Source organism: Berghia stephanieae, chromosome 4 (genome assembly GCF_034508935.2).
Source record: "Berghia stephanieae isolate SIO BIC M18660-M18661 chromosome 4, UCSD_Bste_1.3, whole genome shotgun sequence".
NCBI lineage: Eukaryota > Metazoa > Mollusca > Gastropoda > Nudibranchia > Aeolidiidae > Berghia > Berghia stephanieae.
The window spans coordinates 53,440,260-53,465,864 of record NC_088363.1 but is presented as its reverse complement, the minus strand read 5'-3'; the positions used below and the strand labels follow the sequence as shown (position 1 = coordinate 53,465,864).

Below are 25,605 nucleotides of genomic sequence, written 5' to 3'. Positions count from 1 at the left end.
ATATGTAAACAAAACATAATATTGCAAAACAGAGGATTTACAAGGGAAAAAAAATATCATCTCCCAAAACTATCTATACATTTGACTGTTTCCCTCTCAGCCAGGGTATCCGGCAAGGGCCAGGACAAAAGCAAGTAATCTCATTCCAAGACAAAGACAGAAAGCATGTTGGAAAACAGATATAGAGGGGTAGAAGACACTGTAAGAGCCTCCCAACCCACTATGGGAGTTAAGGAACCCCACCCAGGACTTGAATGTTTCCCTCTCAGATAAGGACTAAGGATTCCAGCAAGGGCCAGGACAATGCTTTTGTTTTTAAGGGTTTTACGGCACTTGCAACACATTTAGGTTATATCAGCGCCAGTAAAAAGGAAGAAAATGGGATAGTAAAAAGTTTTAGAATTACAATTGAAGCATCCAAGAGAAAGTAAGACATAGGGGAACTGGGAACAAATAGGGATCAGATGTAGATTCCAAGAGCATATCACCAATGTACTTAGTTTGAGATCACCTATAAGTCTCATCCGGACACAAGACAAAATCCAACAAAGAGGAACACACTCAAATGCTTACAATATACATTAAAAAATAGCAAATATACTAATACATAACAGAGAGATGATTTACAAGGAAAAAAAATATCATCTCCCAAAACAAAACTATGCATTTGACTGTTTCCCTCCCAGCCAGGACTCCGACCAGGGCCAGCAAAAAAACTAAGTAATCTCATTCCAAGACAAAGACAGAAAGCATGTTGGAAACATGTTTGTTTGTTTTAAGAGTTTACGGCGCTTGCAACACATTAAGGTCATATCAGCGCCAGTAAAAAGGAAGAAAATGGGATAGTAAAAAGTTCTAGAATTACAATAAAGCATCAAAGAAAAGGGAAGACAAAGGGGAATTGGTACAAATAAGAAACAGGTGTAGATTCCAAAAGCACTCTATCAAAGTACTTATTGTTTTGTTTTGTTTTTAAGGGTTTTACGGCGCTTGCAACACATTTAGGTTATATCAGCGCCAGTAAAAAGGAAGAAAATGGGATAGTAAAAAGTTCTAGAATTACAATTAAAGCACACAAGAAAAAGTAAGACATAGGGGAACTGGGGACAAATAGGGATCAGATGTAGATTCCAAGAGCACACCACCAATGTACATAGTTTGAGATCACCTCTAAGTCTCATCCGGACACAAGCACAAAATCCAACCAAGAGGAATACACTCAAATGCTAACATTATACATTGAAAATAACAAATATAATAATACATAACAGAGAGATGGTTTACAAGGAAAAAAATATCATCTCCCAACACAATAACTATGCATTTGACTGTTTCCCTCCCAGCTAGGACCCCGGCCAGGGCAGGACAAAACCAAGTAATCTCATTCCAAGACAAAGACAGAAAACAGTTGTAAAACAGTTATAAGGGGATAGAAGACACAGTATGTACCCCCCTGCCCACTATGGGAGGTAGGAACCCCACCCAGTCAAAGTACTTAGTTTGAGATCACTAAAAGTCTCATCCAGACACAAGCACAGGTCCCTGCTAAGAGGAACACACTCGAATGTTTTACAAATCATATATAATATAAAGAAAGCATAATACAGTGCATAACAGAGAGATGATTTACAAGGAAAAAAATATCATCTCCCAAAACAATAACTATGCATTCGACTGTTTCCCTCCCAAGCCAGGACTCCGACCAGGGCCAGGAAAAAACCAAGTAATCTCATTCCAAGACAAAGACAGAAAGCATGTTGGAAAACAGATATAAGGGGATAGAAGACACAGTATGTACCTCCCTGCCCGCTATGGGAGGTCAGGATCCCCACCCAGTTGGAAAACAGATATAAGGGGATAGAAGACACAGCGTGTACCTCCCTGCCCGCTATGAGAGGCCAGGACCCCCACCCAGGGCCAGGATAAAACAAAGCAATCCCATTCCAAGACAAAAGATAGAAAGCAACTTGGAAAATAGATATAAGGGAATAGAAGACAAAGCAAGTGATCTCTGCCCACCATGGGAGGTCAAAGGACCCCATCCAGAGAAATAGCTGTCAATGGCCAACATTTTATATAAATGAACTAGATTCAAGTTTGGTTGTTATGACATGAAGTTTAATTCAAAAAAATAGCTCAGCCCTTTACCTATTGACAAGAGTTTAAAACTAAATCATCGAAAAACGCTAAATCAATAGACTTCATCAATTTGAAGATAAAATATATTCACAACTATAAGAGAAAGCATAAAATATATACAAATACATAACAGTAGATTCAATAGGAATGAACAAAGTGATATATTCTAGGAGTAAGAAATCAATCCATAAAGTTGAAAGCAGGTCAAAGGAAAAAGAAACTAAGTAAGAAGTGAATAAGACATAAAATAATAAACAAGTCTGAGTAGGTAGTTAAAATAAATTCTTACATACATTTCTTTTTCTTCTCTCTCCGCTCTCTCCGCAGTTAAGTTGATTTGATAAATGCAATCCGAAATAATGTTGGTCAAGAACTAAATTCATTTAATATAAACAGGGGAGTAAGTCTAAGAAGTATAATAAGTCACTAAATTGTAGCAATTCGATTTCAAACATTTTGTACAGAGAAGAAAAAGAAACTTATTTACAGTTAGGTAATGAAGAGGGAACAGAATTAAAATCTTATCCATGACTTTGGGTTAAATTTTGATGAAGCATATTTCCTTCATATCAATCTGGATAAAAACCTGATGCACTTTTGATAGGGAACGAGTTAACACAAAACTGAGACTAAAATAGCAATTTAGCTCCACCCCCATGTAATGATCAATTTCGTTAAACAAATCCAGTCGAAGTAAAATAAAAAGGCATCACTTTTTATCTTTTTATTCCAATAAAACTGGTTTTATTGTCACGATTGAAAATAGGACAGTTTCAGGTTTTGATCACGACAAAAAAAAAAAGTAGATGGGGGGGGGGGGGGGGGGGGGGGGGGGGTGGTGGTGGGAGGAGAGGAGATTGTTTTCTTTGTTTTTAAGGATTTTACGGCGCTTGCAATATATTCAGGTTAAATCAGCGCCAGTAAAAAGTTAGAAAATGGGAAAGTAAAAAGTTCTAAAATTACAATCAAAGCACCCAAGAACATGTAAGACAAAGGGAATTGGTTCATATAGGAAAGTTTTTTGTTTTTAAGGGTTTTACGGCGTTTGCAACACATTAAGGTCATATCAGCACCAGTAAAAAGGAAGAAAATGGGATAGTAAAAAGTTCTAGAATTACAATAAAGCATCCAAGAAAAGGGAAGACAAAGGGGAATTGGTTCAAATAAGAAACAGGTGTGGATTCCAAAAGCACACTATCAAAGTACTTAGTTTTGAGATCACTAAAAGTCTCATCCAGACACAAGCACAGGTCCCCGAATACACTCAAATGTTTTACAAATCATACATAATATAAAAAAAACACAATGCAGTGCATAACGGAGAGATGATTTACAAGGAAAAAAAAATCATTCTCCAAAACTCTAACTAAACATATGACGGTTTCCCTCCCAGCCAGGGCCTGGACAAAACCAAGTAATCTCATTCCAAGACAAAGATAGAAAGCATGTTGGAAAACAGATATATAAGTGGGTAGAAGACACAGTAAGTACCTCCCTGCCCACTATGGTAGGTAAGGAACCCCACTCAGTTATAGGGACCAGATGTACATTCCAATAGTACACTATCAAAGTACTTAGTTGGAGATCACCTAAAAGTCTCAGTCAGACACAAGCACAGGTCCCCAGTAAGAGGTTTGTTTGTTTTTAAGGGTTTTACGGCGCTTGCAACACATTGTTGTTTGTTGCTTTAGGTCTCTTCCAACACAATTGAGGTTATATGAGAGACCGCTGAAACAAAAAAAACAAGCAATCTAACAAAAATAGTACAAATGTAAATCAAAATCATAACCTAAAGATATAAGCTAAATTATAAATAACCAAGAACAAACAGGCAGAAGATTTACAGAAAAAAAAATATCCCCTGTCAAAAATACAATCACAAACCAAAGAAGCAGGATAGGCTAGTAAAGAGAAGAAGAAACGACATCACTATCGGACCGTACACCCATGCGAACATCATAGGTATATGATTCAAGGGTGATGCTCCCATCCAACCACCCGCCTTGCAACACATTAAGATCATATCGTTGCAACACATTAAGATCATATCAGCGCCAGTAAAAAGGAAGAAATTGGGACAGTACAAAGTTCCAGAATTACAATTAGTACTCAAGAGAAAGGAAGACAGAGGGGATTAGTTCAAATAGGGAACAGATGAAGATTCCAAGAGCACACTATCAATGTTCTTAGTATGAGATCACCTTAATGTCTCTCTCATAGAGAGAGAGGAGAGAGAGAGGAGAGAGAGAGAGAGAGAGAGAGAGAGAGAGGAGAGAGAGAGAGAGAGAGAGGGAGAGGAGAGAGAGAGAGAGAGAGAGAGAAGAGAGGGAGAGAGGAGAGAGAGAGAGGAGAGAGAGAGAGAGTGATTAGAGAGAGAGAGGAGAGAGATGAGGTAAAAAAAAATAGAAAATTAATAAAATTTTCATTTTCTTGCAATGGTGAGAAGAAACTCAGTTCTTAACCATACCTTAAGTATATTGTTGAATCACAATGCTTACATTACACATTAAAAATAACAAACATAATAATACATAACACAGAGATGATTTACAAGGAAAGAAAATATCATCTCCCAAAACTCTTAACTATACATTTGACTGTTGCCCTCCCAGCTAGGGTATCCAGCCAGGGCCAGGACAAAACCAAGTAATCTCATTCCAAGACAAAGACAGAAAGCATGTTGGAAAACAGACATAGGGGGATTGGAAAACAGACATAGGGGGATAGAAGACACAGTATGTACCTCCCTGCCCACTATGGGAGGTCAGGAACCCCACCCAGTAATTCAACTAAGGTTTGGGGCAAGTGAATAGTGAATAACAGAGGGGGAAAGGCAATGCAAGACAAAGAGTTTATAAGCTAAGTTTATTTACAAGGATTGAGCTCAAAACAAAAATATAGTGAAAATATCTAAACGAATTTTAAAAATGTTTTGGTTTTGTTTGCGTTCCATATTAGTCAGGCGTTGAAAACCTTAACACTGAACTACATGAAAGATAAAATCAAATGGTGTTCAATCCATAAAATTTACAATGCAAAAGCTGAAAACGTTAAACGTTGAACAGATCAAATTTTAACTGTAGCATACGATTCATCACTCTTTATTCTTACAAATTCAAATCAACATATAGTATGTCCATAACAACATGTCATTATTTTAAGTAAAAAAACAGTAACATAATTGAGAGAGGAAATAAGGGTAACATGGTTACTATATTTTCATCCAACACCTGTAATCGTCTTAACATAAAGAGACCTTATATAGAGACAAACTTTTTACATCTCAAAATATGGAAATGCCAACTTTCAAGCTTTGGGATTGTTACTATTCCTTTCCCCCCTAATTGTTCCATTATTTATTCTATTTCTACTTTTTTTCTCCTTAAAATTTCTAAGTGAACATTTTCTACAACTATTATTACAGCTGCCAACAGTCCAGTATATCACAAACGTGATAAATTGACAGACTTTGTGTGTTTTGTTAATCTAAATTATACAATCATTGCTTTCCAAAACAATTTCCAAAGATGGAAGAATCATGTGGCAACTGGCTGTAATTAAATTTTTCTACATTAAAACCCCATAAAAAAAAAAGATATAGAATGACCATTTCCAGTTGTGTTGACTGACAAAAAAGGCGTTTATAATGTGTGTTTTCTCCCCCAATTTTTATTTTTAATGAACACGGTATCATGGAGACATTTTGACCCCTATGCCTTCATTTCAATTACCCTTTTATGCAAGAAGCACGAATCCTTTACAAGGAAAGAAATTATTCTGGTTGGCAGTTCAAGAATGATTAGTCCATAACTTCCAAGAAAATAACATATAACATTTCGACTCTAATCTCTGAATTTCATTAAATAATATTTTTGTGATAAAATTGATCGGAATTTAGTAGAGCATGTCAGAGTCATTGATAAGAAAGTCTAATAAACCACTTAAACTTTGCACTGTTTATTCCATATTATAACATTTTTTTCTCAGTGACAATTTAGGGTAACAGCAATATCTATATCTATTTCATCCAACAATGCTGTAATCTATTATTATTAGGGAAAGATATTGGGTAATTAAAGGGTATGAATAATTCCATTAACAAATGGTAGGAAATTATCATGTAACAGTCAACGGTAGGCTATAACATCTTGGCTTATCTAAGTTAATCATTGAACTCAATGTTAATGATGGTATAATTATAATAATAAAACGGTATAATATTGCAAATTAGTCAACATTATTCAATATAATATATATAATTTGACAGCAAACATCTAGGTGAAAAATGAATGGTTGCATGAATTGGTAAATGATTTTCTAGCTCATTGATTGTGAAAATCTTATGATTCAATAACATTGCTCACATTTTTTGTTTTTGTTTTTCATGATTATATGTCCCATTACATATGTAACATCCATGACATGGATAAAAATAAACAATAGATACTTAAAATATAGTATTCAAGTAGTTATTGATTTATTCAAAAAAAAAAAAAAAAAAAAAAAAAAAAAAGAGCTAGGATTGTGCATAAAGGAAGTAATAGTTGTTTTAGAATACAGTGAATTCAATTCGAATGACTCAACTATAACAAAGAAAGTATTGGACTGGAACCCTCAGGGCAGAAGATCAAGGGGAAGGCCACGAGGAACATGGAGAAGAATTAAAGAAGCTGATATACAGAGAAGTGGTAAGACCTGGAATGAGATAAAAAGTTGGCTCAGGATAGAGAAGGATGGAAACTGTTTGTCTGTGGCCTATACCCTGACCCAGGGTGAAAAAGGCAAATGATGATGATGAATTCAATTCACAAATATATACAAGTAACTTCAAAATCTCTTTATATATTTGTTTTTGTTTTAGTTTTTTATTATTTTTTTTTTTTTTTAAAGTTTGCAAAGTCCTCTTTTTATGTCACAGAACCGGTCTCAAGTCAGGTCTTGGACAATGCAAAAAAAGAAAAACACCAAAAAAAACCTAACAAAAACGACAAATTCAAGCGACAATACTATCAATTACAACCTCAGGGTGAATAAGACCCTTATTCAACAATATAGGAATATAATTCGTGATTTATCAATGAGGAAAAATAAAATAAAATCTAACACAGAAACTTTTATCAAGAATATTTTGCTCATTTCTTATGATATATCTCCTTTTCAGTGAAATCTCAGGAGTACAGTTAAACACATAGAAACACAGCGCGTTACCTATTTCATTGCAGATATGAATAAGAACAAATGGGCTGGTAAAACATTACACATAAAGTGTACTCATAAGAGTTTTCATTCAAAACTCTCTAGGTAAGTTTGAAATGCAGAGACAATGAAATAATTTCAGAACAGACTGATTTAATTTTATTCTTCATTAACACAAGATATATGTGTGTATTATATATATATATCATAACAAACCGACTGATTTATTTTCCTTCTTGTGTGTGTGTGTGTGTAATCATACTCTAATATTTACAACAAAAAAAGTCATTCTGATTCATAGAATAATCAATCACTAATCAAATAATTTACAGTTGAAAGGCTTGATACTGATACTATTTACATACTATGCAATATAATCCAAGTTCAGATTTGTGGCAGCAGTTTGACCTGTTTTCATTTTTTCAAAACTCATTTTTGCTAATACTAATACCAAAAAAAAAAAAAAATATATATAATATCAGGCATTCTCATGATGAAATCTAACATTTCTGATTATAGAGAAAAATATGACTTTACTTCCCTAAAGTAAATACCATGTTCAAACTGTTCTTTTGGTGCAAGTCAAATAATCTCTTTAAAATTTACTACAAATTCCGCTTCTTGTGTATATATTTCACAGCAACTAAAGCCAAGGATAAATTCAAAATGACATGTCTAAACAAGGGCAAAGATTCTCAACTGTCACCAAGTGAATGTGTGTAATCTACCTATGAATGAATGTAAGAGTGAGGGTCGACAGAAAAATAATTTGTGGTGGTGCCTGCTAAAAAAACAAAAAAAAAAACCAAAAACAGTCCAGTTTGTATCCAACGAAGCGTCAAACTACTGAAGATGCCCATATTTCTCCCTCTTCCCTTTTAATCGTTATTCTCTAAGCAAACTGTTGTAATTCAATTACAATCTTATAATTGTGAGAATCTATTTCATTTATTCACAAACTTAGTACTTTCAATGCGTTTGCTGAATGCCTGCTGGACTGTGTGTAACTGAACTGACTGAAAAGTACTGCCTCAACGTCATAACTCATTCATAATACAAAAATAAATAAATAAATGATTTTTTTTTTGTCAGCTTTAACATGTCTATAATTCCCATCTACGAAAAATGAAATATATTACCTCTGATCACTTTTGAAAGAAGTGAGATAGTGTCAATTCCGGACATAGCCACACGTAGTTTATTAATCTCTACTTGTTTATCAATAAAAACAACAAACTCTGCTCAAAGAAATCATTTAATCTACATTCTGATGCAGTGCTTCTGTCAGTGATTGGCGAGCGCAATTCATTGTGGAGCTATGTTTCTGTTACCATCAGAACCATTATATTCTACTTCCTTGCCTATTTGTACTGATAACTACAAATAAATCAATAAACACATTTTCTATTGTGAAATCCACAGGTTGAACACTGTGGACAGAAATTGTCACGTGTTATGGATACAATTGTTGTTATTATCAACATTCCTGTTGTTTTGTGGTTTTACGGCAATTGAAAAACATTTAGATTATATCTGCGCCAGTAAAAGGGAAGAAAATGGGATAGTAAAAAGGACTAGAATTACAATTAAAACATCCAAGAAAAGGTAAGGCAAAGGGGAATTGGTTTAAATAAAAGGGAACAGATCCAAGCGCACACTATAAGTGTACTTAGTTTTGAGATCACCTAAAAGTCTCATCCAGACACAAGCACAGCTCCCCACTAAGAGGAATACACTCATATGTTTACATATCATATATAATATGTAAACAATACATAATAAAGTGCATAATAGAGAGATGATTTACAAGTCAAAAAAAAAAAAAAAAAATCATCTTCCAAAACTCTAACTGTATATTCGACTGTTTCCCTCCCAGCAAGGTATCTGGCCAGGGCCAGGACAAAACCAAGTAATCTCACCCCAAGACATAGACAGAGAGCATGTTGGAAAACAGATATAGGGGGATATAATTAAGTGCCTCCTTGCCCCAAAATTGAACATGTCTATGTAAGTTGTGCCTAAATTTGATGATTGATATTCCTGTTGTTTGTTGCTTTAGGTCTCTTCCAACACAATTGAGGTTATATGAGAGACCGCTGAAACAAAAAAACAAGCAATCTAACAAAAATAGTACAAATGTAAATCAAAATCATAAGAAATACTGAACTGGGGCAGGACTTTTCAGTCAGTCTTAGTATATATTTTTTCCCTCCTAATCTACTCTAAGCCATAAATATTAAAGGAATATAAACAATGTTATTCATTCTCATTTACATTCATACATTGAAAAACACCTAATTTGGCAAGCAGGCCCCTCTGTGGTTGTGTGACTGTTTAAATGCTGAATGCTGTAGAGGTTGTACTGATGGGAATGATGGTGGTGTTGATGATGACGATGGTGATGGTATTGGCGAAGACTAGCTGCTGGTAGGGTTACTACTGCCTTTAATGAAAGAAATAGCTGTTGGTTCCAATTTAGATGCTGCTCCTCCTGCTGCCCCTTGACTGGCAACACCCCCTGACTGCATTGCTGATTGGTCTTGCTCAACCTATTTGGGTTTGTATTTAGATGGAGAGTAATACTTTATTAAATCAAGAGGAATAAATCAGTGTTCCTTGAATTAGCTAAAAAAATAAACTCAATTGCATCAAGACAATGATCAATTAAAATCCAGAATTCTGCACATTAAAAAAAGGACCTTTACAGTACATAAGGTAAAGGCCGTACATCCATTTTAAATTTGTCAGCAGTAGGACCATGGTTGAAGAAACCATTTAAACTCACCCATCATTGGAAATATTGATATTTGAACCTACAAAATCATGTGTGATATTTTAAAACGGTCCAAATCATCAACCAATTTTAATCAATAATTGTCTTGAAGAACTGATCTTTAAATTTGATAGTAGTATATCAGGACAGTGGCGATTTTATCAGAACAGTTGGCCACTATGAGATTCCAACATTAAAATCTAAACACAAGCACGTCTCCGCAAAGTGGGATATACAAAAAATGATCCCAAAAATTACAACAATAATACAAATAAGTAAGGAATGATAATTTACAAGAAAAAAAATATCATTGAGCAATTTAGCCATCTGTTTCTTTCCCACCAAAATGCACAATGCAATAAAATCTCAAGCAAAAGCATATGATTTCATTTTTAGAATAACACAAGCTACATGCAAGGCTAAAAAAGACTAAATTTGATTTTTTAAAAAATAACAATGAATAAAAAAGAAAAGAGATTGAAAAACCCCTCAAACTTCATCACCCAATATGTGGTTATGTGGTATGATTCTCGCTTTAGGATAGGAAGGTCCTGAGTTTGAGCCTCGCTCAGCGAATAGTTGAGTCCTTGGATAAAGCTCTTTACTTACATTTTCTCACCGTAATCAGGTGTAAAATGTTACCTGGCTATTAACAGCATTGAATCAGTCGGGGGAAAAATTGTAATATCGCCTAACAGGCGTCATTTCTCGTTCTACATGTTACCCGTTGCTGTTGGACAGGGACCCTTTGTAAAAATGTTCAGTTTTTTCATAAAACATACTTACACCATCCACTCTGAAATCTTCCAATCTCTTATAACGAGACAATACATCCTGTAATTGAGCATTCACTTCCACTGTTCTTCTAGAATACTTCAAAAATGCCCAGAACTTCTCTAATCCATAAAGTTGACCTGAAAGATATCATTCAAAAACATGTTTAATAAAGTTGACATGATAAGTGAGTTGCAATTTTTTTTCTTTTTTAAAGAAAAGAGGAGTGACGGTTGAGAAATATTCATGGGTGAAAGTTACTCAATGATATTAATCCTGCAAAGGCAGGTGCTCAGAAAAAAAAATCCTGCAACTACCAATAAGAGGAAAAAACAGAAGTGCGGTTAATTATATTATTATACAGTTGCCGGTTTTTTTCATTTTCGAATTCCGGCCAGACAAAAAAAAAACGGTGAGACCTCTTTTTCAAAAATAAAAATCCGGCCATGCCGGATTTTTCCGGCGAACTTTCACCCATGGAAATATTTACTAAGCGTTAAGCTTTGTTCCTGTAACGGAGAAAGGTGCACGAATGTGATTAGATTACAACAAAGCAAAAAATTCTAACAGGAGTACAATTGAAATGCAATTTAGAATGGTTCTCGAAGAGAAGAAAAAGTCTTTTAATGGCATGCTGCATCACCATTCTCAAAATAAAGTTCTTAGTCAATGTTGAGGAATCACACCATTAAATTATGAAGAGGATAAGAAAATGAATATATATATATAAACTTTGATGATCCTTAATTCTATTTCATTGTTTTTATAGCATGAGGATGTTTCTTTCTCTTGATGTTTCAGTCTTTGCTAAGAACTTTGGGAAAAAAAAAAATAAATAAAAAACTCTCAATGTCTTACCATTATCTAAATCACGGATGGTTTCCTCCTGGAAATCTTGGAATACTTCTAGTCTGAACCTTTTCTCAAGGCCATAGCTGAAGAACCTAAACAAACACTCTAGTCCATACCTAAATCACACAAAATAGAAAGGGTTAAACGTGAGTGGGTGGGGTGGAGGGAGGGGATAAGTGAAGACAAGAAGATAAGAGAGAGAAGAGGATTGCAGTCGAAAAAACGGGAGAAGGAAATGGGTCTATTCAAGGGAAAACCTATTCATAATTCTTTTTCTTTGTCTCTTCTTTTAATCAATTATTTCGTCTTTTAATTTTGAGTGCTGGATTATTCAGTTTGATGCTATTGACTCATTAAAATATCCAAATATTTTTTTAAACTAATTATTTAACATGCATACCGGTGGCCTTTTTGAGCATCCTCAACAGCATGTGATTTGAATTCATGATACATTTTCCTGTTGAAATGTTGGCGTAAGAAGAATGACCAGAATCGATAAAGGCAATTCATTTCTTGAGAGAGACCAATTCCTAATCTCTTCCTCTCTGTGGAATAAGACAAAATATTCATAAACTACAATTTTGAATGAAATTAATAAACTCCAAATTTTAAAGGCACATAATTGTATTTTGAATTTTAATCATTTTATCTGCGAAATATTTTCATCAAAAATATCCACACAAAAAATAATAATAAAAGCATACAGTAAAAGGTGGTGATAGTTTCAAATAATAACAACAACAAAAAAACAGAGGGTATGTATTATTTTGAGATAATTTTTTTGTCCATGATTTCTTACCTTTAAGGCACTTGGAATGAAATTTATTGTAGACATGCCAGACAAAGCCGTTCTCCTTGAGCAGTTCATGTGAAGGGTGTTCAAAGTGGGGCATAGTGACTGGAGTAGAGCCGTAGCTGGAGGCAAGTTGACTATCTGACGGGCTGGAAATTGTGAATGAAATGAAATGGTGAATTGATTAAAAATAATCCATTATTCAAAACACCAGTGGTAAATGGAAATGATGGCACTAAGGGGTAGGTGTGGTGGTTTGGTTAGATATCTATCTATGGGAGTATCTGGAGATATTCTCAACACACAAAAAAAAAAAAAAAAAAACCAACAAAAAATCCAAAAAACTTTAAAATTGGATGTAAAAAAAAACAACAAACGAGATCTATCGTTAAAAAAACAAAAACAAAACAAAACACAACATACCTAACAGAACGTTGTGATAGGGATGTGGAATTGTGCCTTGATCTGGCCTTATGTGCTTTCTTATCCATCACCCATCCTACATGGGACTCAACAGGGGGATTACTGCTATGTCTTGTCTTTTTCTTGCGAGGGGTCTATAAAGGAGAGAGAAGGAAATTACAATGCAACATTAAAATTGTGAATATGCTAACATTCAGAAACGAGCAATCCCCAGGCTCCTTTTTCAACTCTACAACAAGGTGGGGGTATATTATTAATTTCATGAGTGGGATTAAAGTAGGCATACTTTTAACAATAATTGAACATAAGAGAGCATTAAATCCAATATGAAAGAAAAATTTGATTAAATCCCAATCCCTTTCAAAACCTTTGAATCATTTAAGATTCATAAAACAAAACGAGATAAGCATGCACAAAGCATTTCTTCTCTAGAGGTTTTCTTCACAATACTAGACCAAAGGAGAGCTATTAGCAAACTTACTTGTGGATCCTTTGGAGCACCAGAGTCTTTGATCACAGGGTAAAAACGAGCCTCCTTACGATTGTGTCTTGGGGTGCGGGGACCTTGTTCCCGCCTACCGGGTGTGTCTGGCACCCAGGCTGGCAGAGATCTGGCAATGTCCATCTGTTGACTTTGGGATGTGGGGGTGGCAATTTCCTTGACTTCTGTTGTGGATGCTGTGAACAATTTAGAAATGATTTCAAATGGGTTCTCAGTGAAAAGATCGGTAGCTTTGATATTATGACATTTTGATAGTGAACAAAACACTTAGCAATGCTTTACAAGACTGACTTTAATTCAATAACAATTCATGATAAATTCTCCAGAAAGAATTTTTATAGATACAAGGATTGTTATAAATTCTTTTTCAGCGCAAAGTGATGTCTTGTTTACACCACAGCATTCATCTGAAAAAAAAAATCCTTAAAATGTTTGCTCTTTTTTTGTTTGTTTTGGCGTTATCTTAAAAGTAGAATGACTTACCTGAAATCTGTGGGGGAGGGGGTGGTGGGGGCTCTTGCTCTTCTTCTTCGTCCATTTCTATTCCCCAATGAGAAGGAGTTATTTTGTCAAATTGCTCCTGAGTTATCACATTTACTGATTTAAAATCAAAATCATTCTGTGGAGTAAAGAAAAAACAATGAAAAATTGACTGTAACATGAAAGATTTTAAAAAAAAAAGAACAGGAAAATAAATAGAAGAAGAGAGAGAATAAAAAGGAAAACAAATAAAAAATGAGAGAAGAAAAACAAATCAATTATTTAAAAAAAACAACAAACAAAACAGACAACTGATAAATTCTTATACATTTTCTATTTTCTCCTGCCTCGATTCATTGTGTGTGTGTGTGTGTGTCTGTTAATATTAACATTTCAGTGCCGCCACAAACGATGCCTTTGTGCTTACCACAGGTTAAAGGACATATCACATGACTATATATTATTCATTATAATATTTGTAACTTTTTAAAAATTTAACGTTTTTAAAATGAACTTGCTGCAGATTCATAAATATCAAATGACCTTTTTTTAGTGTTTCTAAAAAAATATATTTGAGTTTAGTAAAACAGATAACATGAGATTTTAAAGCCAAGCAAAGCTGCAGGTGGTCAGTGCAATAATTGAGTTGCAGAGTTGCAGACCTGATGCATATTAAAACTGATTGGAAATGAACTATTAAAATGTGTAAATTTCCCGACTTACCATCCAGTCATCTTCCCAGAGATCCTTTTCATAGTAGAAGAGGCCATCATTGATGACTCGACTCAACTCAGCAGTGATTTTGGCTCTTGGAAGGTGGTCTCCTGTCCTGTCCCCAGCAGAATGTTTTTTCAATGCTGGGGGCGTTTGCAGTACAATGAGAATTTTGTTGATGTCGTCATCATCCAATTCATCACCTGACTCATCAGACCTGGTAAAGCAATTTTTTTAGATATATTAGTGAACTTCCGGTTTCAGAATATTTACCATTACAGAGCTGCCTATTTGAAATCGGAAAGATTAGTAGTTTTCAAGGGTGACGATCTAGTAGATGGTATACCTACTTTTAAGAATTACCAATTTGTGTTTAAATACATTAGATTATTGCTTTGAACTCCTTTATACATTAGTTCTGGCAATGAAACCAAGTTTATTGAATCAAAGATCTTTATATAACTGTCAATTAGGACCAAAAATTTTGTAGTTCTATGAAATTTTCGCAGCAGTAGGTAGGTCTGCAATTGGGACCCATCTCCTCAAAATGGTAGGATGTCAGTTTGTATCAAATGCTATAAATTTGCATATATATTTTTAAAATTCAAGACTTTGCTTGAAGTCAATGGATATAGTTTATCAGGTTCAACCCAATATAATAATGTTTTGAGATGACTGGTCACAATTAGCCAGGTTTGAGGACAAGCGTGTATGTGTTATCACGAATTATAAATAATGGTTACTTGGACGCCATATTACATATTAGTTAAATCTAATAATATTAGATCTCTTTTATTTAGAGATAATTTGTTTCTTACTATATAAGGATTAACATGAATCACTGCTATTGTGCGCTGAAGAAAACTTAACACACTTAACTCAGACTTTTTTCAAAAGTGAGAATAAGAGAACACAAGACATTAGAAAAATTATGAGATGGCTTCACTTATCCTTACAAGCGTCCAGTTGCTAGTGTGACACAGGTATCCTTTACAAGCACAATGTGTACTTCAATTTTTGGTGGAAGGGGTAGAAAAAACTAAAGATAAATTCTTTTTCAGAATTATCTGGTCTCCAACTACAAAAGAAATGATACGAAGAAGTCTTGAATTGAAATAGAAATAGGAATGAAGAGAGGAAGGAGATAAGGAAGAAAGAAAGAACGCAGAGAAACAAAACAATCATAATTTACTACAGAAAAGGAGCTGAGACTTTAGTTATGATGCCCTCAAACCACCCAAATAGCTTAACACTTTGACCTGAAGCTGCAAGAGGCACAACACTTACCATTCAGTAAAACTGTGTGTTTTGCCAACATTGAGGTTGTCTAGTTCTTCATCAAACATAAAATCTAATTCCTCTCTGTCATCTTGCATCATAGGCTTGTCCTTGAAAGAAAAAAAAAATGTCAGTTAGAGTTGAGATGTAAAGATGGTGTCACTGCTGTATTTCAATGGTTTATTCCATTAGTCTATAAGAAAAGATTTGGAAAATTGAGACTAGCAGTAGGGTAAAATTAAGATAAAAATAAATATTGAGGTGGGGTGAAATCCATAAATTTACTTCATATTTACATGGGACAAAGTTAATTTCAATCTTCGCCCCCAAAAAAAAGAATTAAAAAAAAATATACTAAGTTCTGTTACAGTATGTCAAAAATAATAAAAAATTTAATCTTACTCCTTTCCAGACGCAAGACAATAAGTCTGCTTTTAACAGCTCTATCTTACCAACAACAAAGAAAAGATACCTTTTCTTTTTCTTTTGGAGTGCCTTTCTTTTTAGACTTATGATGCTGCACTGTCTTCCACTCATCATGATTAAGCTGGGGAGCACTGGATGACAGGACAGGTGGTATCGTTGTCAGATTGCTGGGCACGTCACACAATTCGTCCTCCTCATCTTCCACTTTCTGATCATTGGAATTATTGGAGTTGGCTGAAAATTTAAAAATAAATGTCATGAATTTAAAGATGTTTTTTTAATGTCTGATGAAAAATTTGTTAAGTTTAGTTAATTTCTAATGTATATAGGAATTTAGCATAACAATATTGTAAAAGAAACTTATAAACATTTTTAATCATGCAAGTTACGTTACTACATCCATTTTATTGATTTTCAGAAAACGTTCGACAGCCTTGACCAGAATGTGATGTGGAAAATCATTGTGCCCTACCGAATCCCCCAAAAGCTCATAAAGGTCATTATGGCACTGTATGAAAATACAAGTCAATTTCAAGACAGGCCAGATAACAACTCGACTTTCAACATCAAGACTGGTGTGAAACAAGGTTGTATATTGTCCCCGTTTTATTCTCCGTCGTGTTTGACTACCTCCTAACTCATCGGGATGGGAAAGACTATGGAATTCTTATCGGAGACTGCTTATTTATGACCTTGATTTTGCCAACGATACTACGATACTGGCTAACTGAAGAAAACAACTACAGAAGTGCACTAATGACTTACATGAACAAGCACGTACTTGGGCTGTTATTCAACACCAAAAAGTGCGAAATTGTGTATACCCCAGGTGAAAATGTAGAGCTCAAACAACGTCACATACATAGGTACTAAATTCTGCAACACTGACAGCTCGAGTGAAGAGATTATAACAAGAATAGGAAAAGCAAATTCAGTCTTTGGAAAAATATTACATCACCATTAAAACAAAAATAAAGATTTACAATGCCATAATAGTCCGTGCCCTGTTATACAGAAGTGAAACTTGGTGGATGTACAAAAAGGACACAAATAAAAACGTTTCACAGGAGCTGTTTACGCAAGATGATTAATGCAACTTGGAAAGGTAAAATCAGAAAGGCAGAAATAATGAAAGTAACGGAAGTGATTGAAATGACGGACATATAGACCTGTAAATGAGGTCTATAAAAATTGACTGAAACTCGACAAACTGAAGATTCAATTAATTTTTAAAAAATAAGGGCATCATTGGAGAGCAGAGTGATAAATACAATACATTAAAATGGTGGGTGTTATTTCTTACTGGAAGTATGACTGCCATAATTTGACGTAGAAGGAATGCTAAATAAGCATGTCATTCATATAGGTAAAGATGACTTCATCAAAGTCATATTCCTGCCTCTGGAATTTTTTTGACATAGAAAAATAATCACCATTATCATCTTTAACTTCTAGCCATGACCAATTGAATTTATTCCTCACATCTTTATCGATGCTCGACAAGTCTGAATTGAATTGCGATCCACGAACAGCTCAGCCATTGTGAGAACATTAGAATAATGTAGCAATGAGCAAACTTGATTTTCAATCAGTAAATGACAGAGAGAAAAAACTTAAATAAATATGACTTCAGGCCAATACACTGAATTATTAAGTAGAAGTGAATTATCAAGAAGAAACTTCGGCAGGCGTAGCGGAAAAATTCAAAGAATCGAAATGAAGGTAAATCGCCACAAAACAGCAAGCTCGCTTGGGCTTGAGCAAAACAATGGCAGAAAACGTCCTGATTTGCACGGAAATTAATTAGGCTACTTACCATTGTTCCTTATAATCAGGTACTCAATCAGTGAAGAAACGATCAACCAGTTTGTTTACAACGTGAGGCAATCGAAATGTGCTTGTCGCAATCTATCCTAACTTTCGATTTGAAGGTGTCTACATAACGTACTTCTGGCATTCGCAATTTACTTTATCATAGTTTTGAGACTCGCCAGGTAAATGTGGTCAATTTTGGCTTAGATGAAACAGTGAAATTTATCGCTCGGTGGCTCATTTAAATTGGCTACAGTTGGGATCACGACGGGTTTGGAAAGTGAAAAAATAATTTAACGAAGGATGTGTGAAAATACCCAGGGAAGTGTTCAGACACGCCTTTTATAAAAAGCGTCGCTGTCTTGGCAATATACACATCGTTAATATAAACGGTCCCCATGAGCTATGCGTAGCGCTGTGGAACACTCCTAATTACTTTACGGTCATGGACTACGATTTGTGAATTCTTTCTTTTTTTAATTTCTTTCTTTCTTTCTTTCCTTTTTTTAAATATTTGAATTTGACAAATTGACTGATTTCAGTTAATTGACAGAGAATTTACAGGTCTAGGACATAGCATGTAAAGGAGATTGAGATTTTTTTGGCCATAGAGCACATGAAGGACAGTAGATTCCCAAAAAGATGTCATGAGATGGAAGCCATCCAAAATTCGAAATAGAGGTTAACGTGGAGGCAGACCATAGAGCAGGTTTAAAGAAAGAAGGCCAAAGAGATGGCCCATGCTAGAAATACTTGTGACGGCCCAATGTGCCAGTTGGCACGGGAAGGACTAAGGTACTAAGTAAGGTACAATGTGAATGAAAAAAAAGCAGCATACCTTTCATTTGTAACTGGGGAATATTCTCAGGTGTGGTGGAAGAAGGACTTGCATCTGTGAAAAATATATAAAATAATTTATCAATAAAAAAAAAAATTAAAAGGATGACAGTACTTTATATACCGAGTATCTCTTATTTAACCCACAGAATGAACTAATATTCCAAGAACAGATCCTGTGTTAAATTTGTTGTTTTATAAAAGACATCTGAAGTCGAAAAAAAAAAAAAAAAAAAAAGGGGGGGGGGGGGGGGGGGGGGGGGGGGGGGGGGGGGAAGAGACTTTGTGGTCATAGAAATCCCATAATAAGAATAGAAAATATTTAATGTTACTTTGAGAAGAGAGATTGTTTAAGCACATGCCCAAAGAAAATGATTATGACTTTTTGAGACAAAAGCATTACTTACTACTGTAATTTCTTAAGATAAAGGGTTGGCCAGGGACAAACTCTGGGGCGTCTAAATGGAGTGTGGACATGGCTGCCACACGTTGAACAGTGGGTGGTGGTGGGATGCCCTTCATGTCATCCTTGATGGGCCAGACTTCAGGAGTGGTTAATGTGCGGACATATTCTTCTGTCTTAGAGAGTTCTAATTTGTCAGAAGCACGAATTACCTGAAACATTTAGGAAAAAATAAATAAATCTACTGATCAAATAATAACATGTTAAGCTCTTCTTGCCTAAGGCCTCAAAGTGCTTTACAAAGTCAGATATCTGATCAATCACAAACACGCAAACAGGATTTTCTATAAGAGTAACGCTCCCTGGCTCAATCAATACTATTGTGTCGACCTTGACTTGATGATATTTATGAATGCCTGTTTTGGAAAGCCATAAACATTATTTTGGCATGCCAATCAGTTGGTGTCATACCAAGATCAAAACTTCAAGTATGCAAACTAGCAGTATGTATTTGCACAATTAAAAAAAATTCTAGGAAAGGCCGCAGGATTTGGAACCTAAAATGCAAGAATGTAACCAATTGAAATCAATGCTCTAAAATAGAGTGGATCTATTAAAAACAGATCCATCAGTTAAAAGAGAAAAAAATTTCAATTTCATTTTGATGTCCTAATCTAAAGTTAAATATCTGAGAAAAAAACGGATATCTCTATTTGAAATAACATTAACTTCCTCGAGTTCATATGTCATATGCATGGAAAATTGGACAAATTTGTTCAATTTTCAATGAGGGTGAGTGAACTCGAGAGTTAATTTATCCAATTCGGCCATTGAAAAACCAACCCTAAAAAAATGAGTTGTTTTTTTTTTAGTGAAAGGTATTGGATCTGACTTAGGTAAAAGGAGAAAATCTGTATCCCCAAAATGATGACTTGGTCTTTGTCTCTGAATCATCAATTTAAAATGCTTAGATTTGATGTAGTCTTGTTCAATTTGGACACTTATCCCATTCTAACATAAATAAAACCCAACTTCCCACCGGTTTTCCTCTTAAATATTGGTTGCAGAATTATAATCTGAAAGTTGTAAATCAATATATTTGATCACTCTTGGTTCAAAAGTTACCGATTAAATATAATTTATGGTTCTATACTCAAAAGAAAAATAAGAAAAAATAGAAATATTGATTTGTTCAGATTATGTAATCACACTAAAAAGACAATCAAACGCAATCTTACTTCTATCAAACTTTTATGGTCAGCTTTCAGTTCTTTAACTTTGTTGAAACTCAAGACCAGTTCCAGTTTGACCCAGCCCTGCTCATCCATCTTCTTGCGCAGAAACAAATCTTTGACCAGATTGTCTTCGCTAAAGTAGTATTCTCTGATTTATGAAAGAAGAAAATATAATAGGAATAAAAAAAATAATAATATGTATTGTAAAACTAGATAAAAGTCAAGCGGTGAAAAGGGGCAAGCAACTAAATACTTTTGAGGTTTATAAAAAATGAGATATCCAATGCTAACTCTTTCAATGAAAAGCAAACCTTTTTTTTAAAAAACAATTTACTCATCCCTATCCTTGATTTTCCCAAATTTTTGAGGAAAATATGAATAAGAAAATAATAGCAACAACAACAACAACAGCAATAATAATTAATAATAATAATGATGATAAAGAAAAAAAAAAAAGCAATAAGAGTATTAATAATAAAACAATAACAATTTCCTTAAACCTCATATCTCTCAACGCCAGGTGGGGTTTAAGGCCTGGTAACAACAACTACTATGAGAAACATCTTATAAAACAAAGTAAATTTCAAAAGGTTGGGGAGGCATACAAACACTAAACAATAACTATGAATTTCACAATTTAAAACTTACACTTGATGCTTCAAGGATTCTTGTGGTGGAAATGTGTTGGGTGCTTGATCATAAAACATAGTTGTTTGACCAAGCAGGTTTAGTAGAGCGTCTTGTAGATATAGATTAGGATCCATACCCAGCATCACTGGAAAGACAAAAGACAGGAAAAACAAAAACAAAAGAGTTAGTTGAGCTACTATATTGCAATTTGATAAAAATCGGAGAAGAGAGGGGAGGGAGTGGAATTAGGAGGAAGAATTAGAATAAAATTTGTTTTATGTTATTGTTGCCACCATAATTTATAAGAATAATCATTAAGCCTTACTTATTATTTTTTAATGTTTTGATCGTCATCAATAAAGGATTTTGCTAAGAATTAAATCATGAATGTTTTTGATAAGATCTCGATTATTAACTTACTCTTTACAAACAAAAATGCAGAAAAACTGATATACAACTGTAAAACCATGCAGTTAGTAATATAAAATGTATTAAATATATAAAATATAAAATTATTAAATTTTACATTCAGTTAATGAACATCATTACAATGACATTGATAAGACAGTCATACATAAGCATATGACAATATACTCATAAAAAACAACAGTGTAATTCGAGTCATTAAAACAAATAGTTCTTTCTATTAATATTCTTGGTTGCAACTTTATGTCAAGTTATCAATTGATAAGAGCCCATTACTAATTAACCTCTACTGAATTTGGATGGAATTCTATATACCATTTTCAATAAATGATAAAGAATTCAGGGTTGCCAATTCAGGAGACAAAAATTTACAGAAATTTTATGCGATTACATCCATCGATCACTATCTGAGTGTTGAACTCCAGTAAAAAGACACTTTACTTTTTTCCCTTCAACAGGAAGAGAAAATAGGTTTTTAAAAGAATTCAGTAAATACATTGAAAATTGGCAACCATGCATAATTTACTATTTCCATTATTGATTTCAATTTTATATGGAAATGAGACTAACTTATGTAAATCTAAAACTCGAGGAGAACATCAATATGGAATGCTATGTGTTATGTCAATGTTTTTAAAGGTTTTATTTTGCTTGCGACACTATGCTATTATTTATTACAAAACCAACAACATTAATCGAAATTGAGACCACATGGCAGAGATAAATATAATTAAAAACATAAGTGGGAATTGAAAATCATGTTTTCAGAGTGTATGCCCCTGACCAAAGCACTAAGGGCCTGAACATTTAAGGTGGGCACAATGGCATGCCCTCCCATCCGAAATATGATTCAAATAAGGCATTCTATGCACATTTCGAGCTTAATAACAACAACAAAAAAAGCAAAAACAAACATGTTTAACAGTAAATATTACTCCAATATAATGTGATACTTATGATTCACAACAAACAGCACATTTTCAAGGTTATCATCATTATAAACCTCCTCCGCTGTTCTATTATTATTGTACTCAGGTGTTGGACCCTGGTTTTTTCATAGAGATCAGTATTTGTAATTGTCTCTGGCCAATAGATTCAGATTACGCAACGTAATTGTTTGCAGTGGTATGAATCGAGACTTTCTAAGTTCTTTTCTGTGAGACCCTAGGTTCCACAATTATAAGTCAATATCGGAATAAATCAGTGCCTCATAAATCTGTTTGTTTATTCTCACTAGTTATTTATATTCTATAAATTTTGGAGTTGGTTGAATGCATTGGTGGCCAGCTGCTTTCGTTTTCAGATGTCTTCATTTTCGTTGATCAAATTGCCTAGTTTATGTACACCTTTCCATTCATTTAAATTTCTGTTTTTTGTATATTCTGTTTTTGATTTATTCACTTTTAGATTCCATGCTTCTAGGGTAGTTGATATTATTGGCGTGTATATTTTCCCTTGATGTTCTGATTCAAAGATTAGGTCAGTATCATCTGCGTATCATGTGTGATCTTCTTTGTTGGCAGTAATTTTGGTCTTAGTTCTCAGTAAAAAGACATCATTAATTTAGTTATTTCTGTTCACCAGACGATTGGGAAATATATGGAGCTCTTTTAACATACTGAATTCTGCAAACATCATAGGAACCTTTTTATAAGAGCAAAAATTCTGGATAAACACAAAATGCATGAATTCCACCCTCTATTATATAATATATAAAAAAGTGCTACAGTACAATTTGGTCAGGAACCATATAAATTTCTGAGTAAATCATTACTACTTTCTCCTATCTTCTTTTATACTTACTTAGGCTGCCCCTTGGCTTAAAATCATGGTTAAAAATCTCCCTTCCCCACAGTATACAGAAAAAGAAACAGGTCTGAATTTAGCTTAAAATAAAAAACATTTTTAATGGATGAGAAGAAGAAAAATGAACAAAAGAAAAGCAAAAAATAAAAGAGAGAGAGAGAGTGTGTGTGTGTGAAAATTTTCATGTTCAGAGAGTTCAATTGCATAAAACCTGACACAAGCATTAAACAAAATTAGTACCTCCTCTTAAAAAAACAATAATCTAATCATCAAAGAGAAGAAATAACTAATTTAACTAAAGATGCATGGTAGGTGCAAGTTGAAAACAGTGACATATTTCATAATTTTATGTTTTTTATATTTTTAAGTGGTGTAGTTGGAAACAAGATCCAATTTTGAGTAAAACAGAAGTATTGCCATTAATCTTCCTTTTAAGTTTTGGAGGAAAGTATGATTGATATGCAACTATAGGATTATTTACTGTATTATTTCTTTTTTGTGAGAAACGAATAAAAATAGTATAGTTATATACATTTTTTAAAAAGATAAAAGAACAGTATTAAATCGAGTCAGTAGACCCATTATGATGAAATGTATCTATAAAATGCAATTACATTTAAAGCAATACTTATAGGCAATATATGAATCTGAGAACAATCCTTAAAACCATGTATATACATCTTGTGTTCATTACCATACATTAAGATACATCATTTTGCTTTGGCATTTTGTAAAAGTCTTTCTAAAATATGTTTTAAATTGTAAACATAATACATTCTTGCAGGACTAAAATAAATATTCAAATATCACACAATTACTAATATACACTTTATTAAAAAAAAGTGTAGAAAAAAATTCACCAACTTTATCTTGAGAGGAGGGGCATGCATATCGTTTTATAATTATCAACAGACATGTGAGACCAGTAAAACACAAAAAAGTTTTGTACCTCATTTTAGACAGTTCCTTGCTAAATTATATTAAACCTGAGTAAATGACACAGCAAAGTTATTACTTGCCAGTTTTTGATTTCTGTTATATTTTTTTGGTTTATGTTTATAAAATGTTTTTTTTAAAAGTCGAAGCAAAAAACTAAAACCAAAATTTAAAAAACCCTAAAAACAAAAATACAGACTCCACTTCAGGCTGTGCACAAAATTTTACATTTCTGTACCATACAATATTGATAACTAATTTCACGTACTGTGCAACAAAACAGCATTGATAACTAACTAAACACAACAATAAAACATAAACAGGACATCGATTATATAGACCCACAACACCCATCAATAATTATTTCCAGGAGACACAAATAAATTTAAAAAACAAAACAAATATAACCTTGTGGATTAATAGGTGGGACACGTGGGGCATTTTGGATGTGATTGAAACCTGGGCTCCATGGAGCTGCTGCGGAGAGTTTAGAAAAAAAAAAAAAGTAAGAAAGAAAGGTTTAAAAAAAAAAAGGCAGATTTAGCAACCAATCACCAGAAAACACCAGAATAAATTACATGCCCCCAAAATAGATACACCACATATAAACCGAATAACTTTTTAATCATTCCAAATGAATAGAATTTTTTTTTTTAAAATCTGAGAAGAGATGATTAAAGGATTCAATAACAAAAATATTTAATTAATAAATATGAAGGCTAAGGGGAAAAAATCCTTAAGATTTTAATAAAAATCTTCTTCCACAGCTTCTTTTTTAAATAAAAATAATACAAAATATTTGAAGGATACTGAATGGATATTTTTAACAGGATTGCCAATTCAGGAGGCAAAAATTTACTGAAATTTTATGCAAAAACATTGACCGACCTCATTGTGAGTGCTGAAATCCAGTAAAAAGACATTTATGTATTTACTCTTTTTTTTTCTGTTTAACAGGTGATTGGAAAATGTGACCCTCCGCCTCGAAACGGTATTAAGTCGGATTTTTCAATTTTGGGTTTTTGGTACCCAATCATAGCTTATTTTATGCTTTAAAATTTGATAACAAATTTATACAATTCTGATTATTCATTGCCGAGAAATGACCGTTTGAAGTAGGGAGAGTGTGAAAACCAAGTTTTGAGAAAATCGACTTTGAAGTGAGGTACC

General features: G+C 33.7%; 1 protein-coding gene across 17 annotated transcripts in view; it reads right to left on the bottom strand.

Annotated features, from left to right (window-relative positions):
* Window positions 1–7,558: 7,558 nt before the first annotated feature.
* Window positions 7,559–25,605, bottom strand: part of LOC144970816 (la-related protein 1-like) — a 58,956-nt gene continuing 40,909 nt past the window's right edge. For 6 of the 17 annotated variants that reach the window (XM_078910856.1, XM_078910860.1, XM_078910864.1 and 3 more), the window contains 16 exons: window positions 24,844–24,912; window positions 21,286–21,412; window positions 20,641–20,785; window positions 19,407–19,614; window positions 19,001–19,054; window positions 16,397–16,584; window positions 15,934–16,034; window positions 14,656–14,863; window positions 13,936–14,071; window positions 13,432–13,628; window positions 12,951–13,084; window positions 12,534–12,676; window positions 12,135–12,279; window positions 11,741–11,850; window positions 10,895–11,022; window positions 7,559–9,884 (listed from right to left, as the gene is read on the bottom strand). In XM_078910856.1, coding sequence (XP_078766982.1) covers window positions 9,753–9,884; window positions 10,895–11,022; window positions 11,741–11,850; window positions 12,135–12,279; window positions 12,534–12,676; window positions 12,951–13,084; window positions 13,432–13,628; window positions 13,936–14,071; window positions 14,656–14,863; window positions 15,934–16,034; window positions 16,397–16,584; window positions 19,001–19,054; window positions 19,407–19,614; window positions 20,641–20,785; window positions 21,286–21,412; window positions 24,844–24,912 — 2,225 coding nt within the window. In that variant the 3' untranslated portion in view covers window positions 7,559–9,752. Of the gene's footprint in view, window positions 9,918–10,894; window positions 11,023–11,740; window positions 11,851–12,134; window positions 12,280–12,533; window positions 12,677–12,950; window positions 13,085–13,431; window positions 13,629–13,935; window positions 14,072–14,655; window positions 14,864–15,933; window positions 16,035–16,396; window positions 16,585–19,000; window positions 19,055–19,406; window positions 19,615–20,640; window positions 20,786–21,285; window positions 21,413–24,843; window positions 24,913–25,605 lie in introns of all 17 variants that reach the window. The other 11 variants (XM_078910858.1, XM_078910862.1, XM_078910865.1 and 8 more) reach the window with 4 other exon arrangements.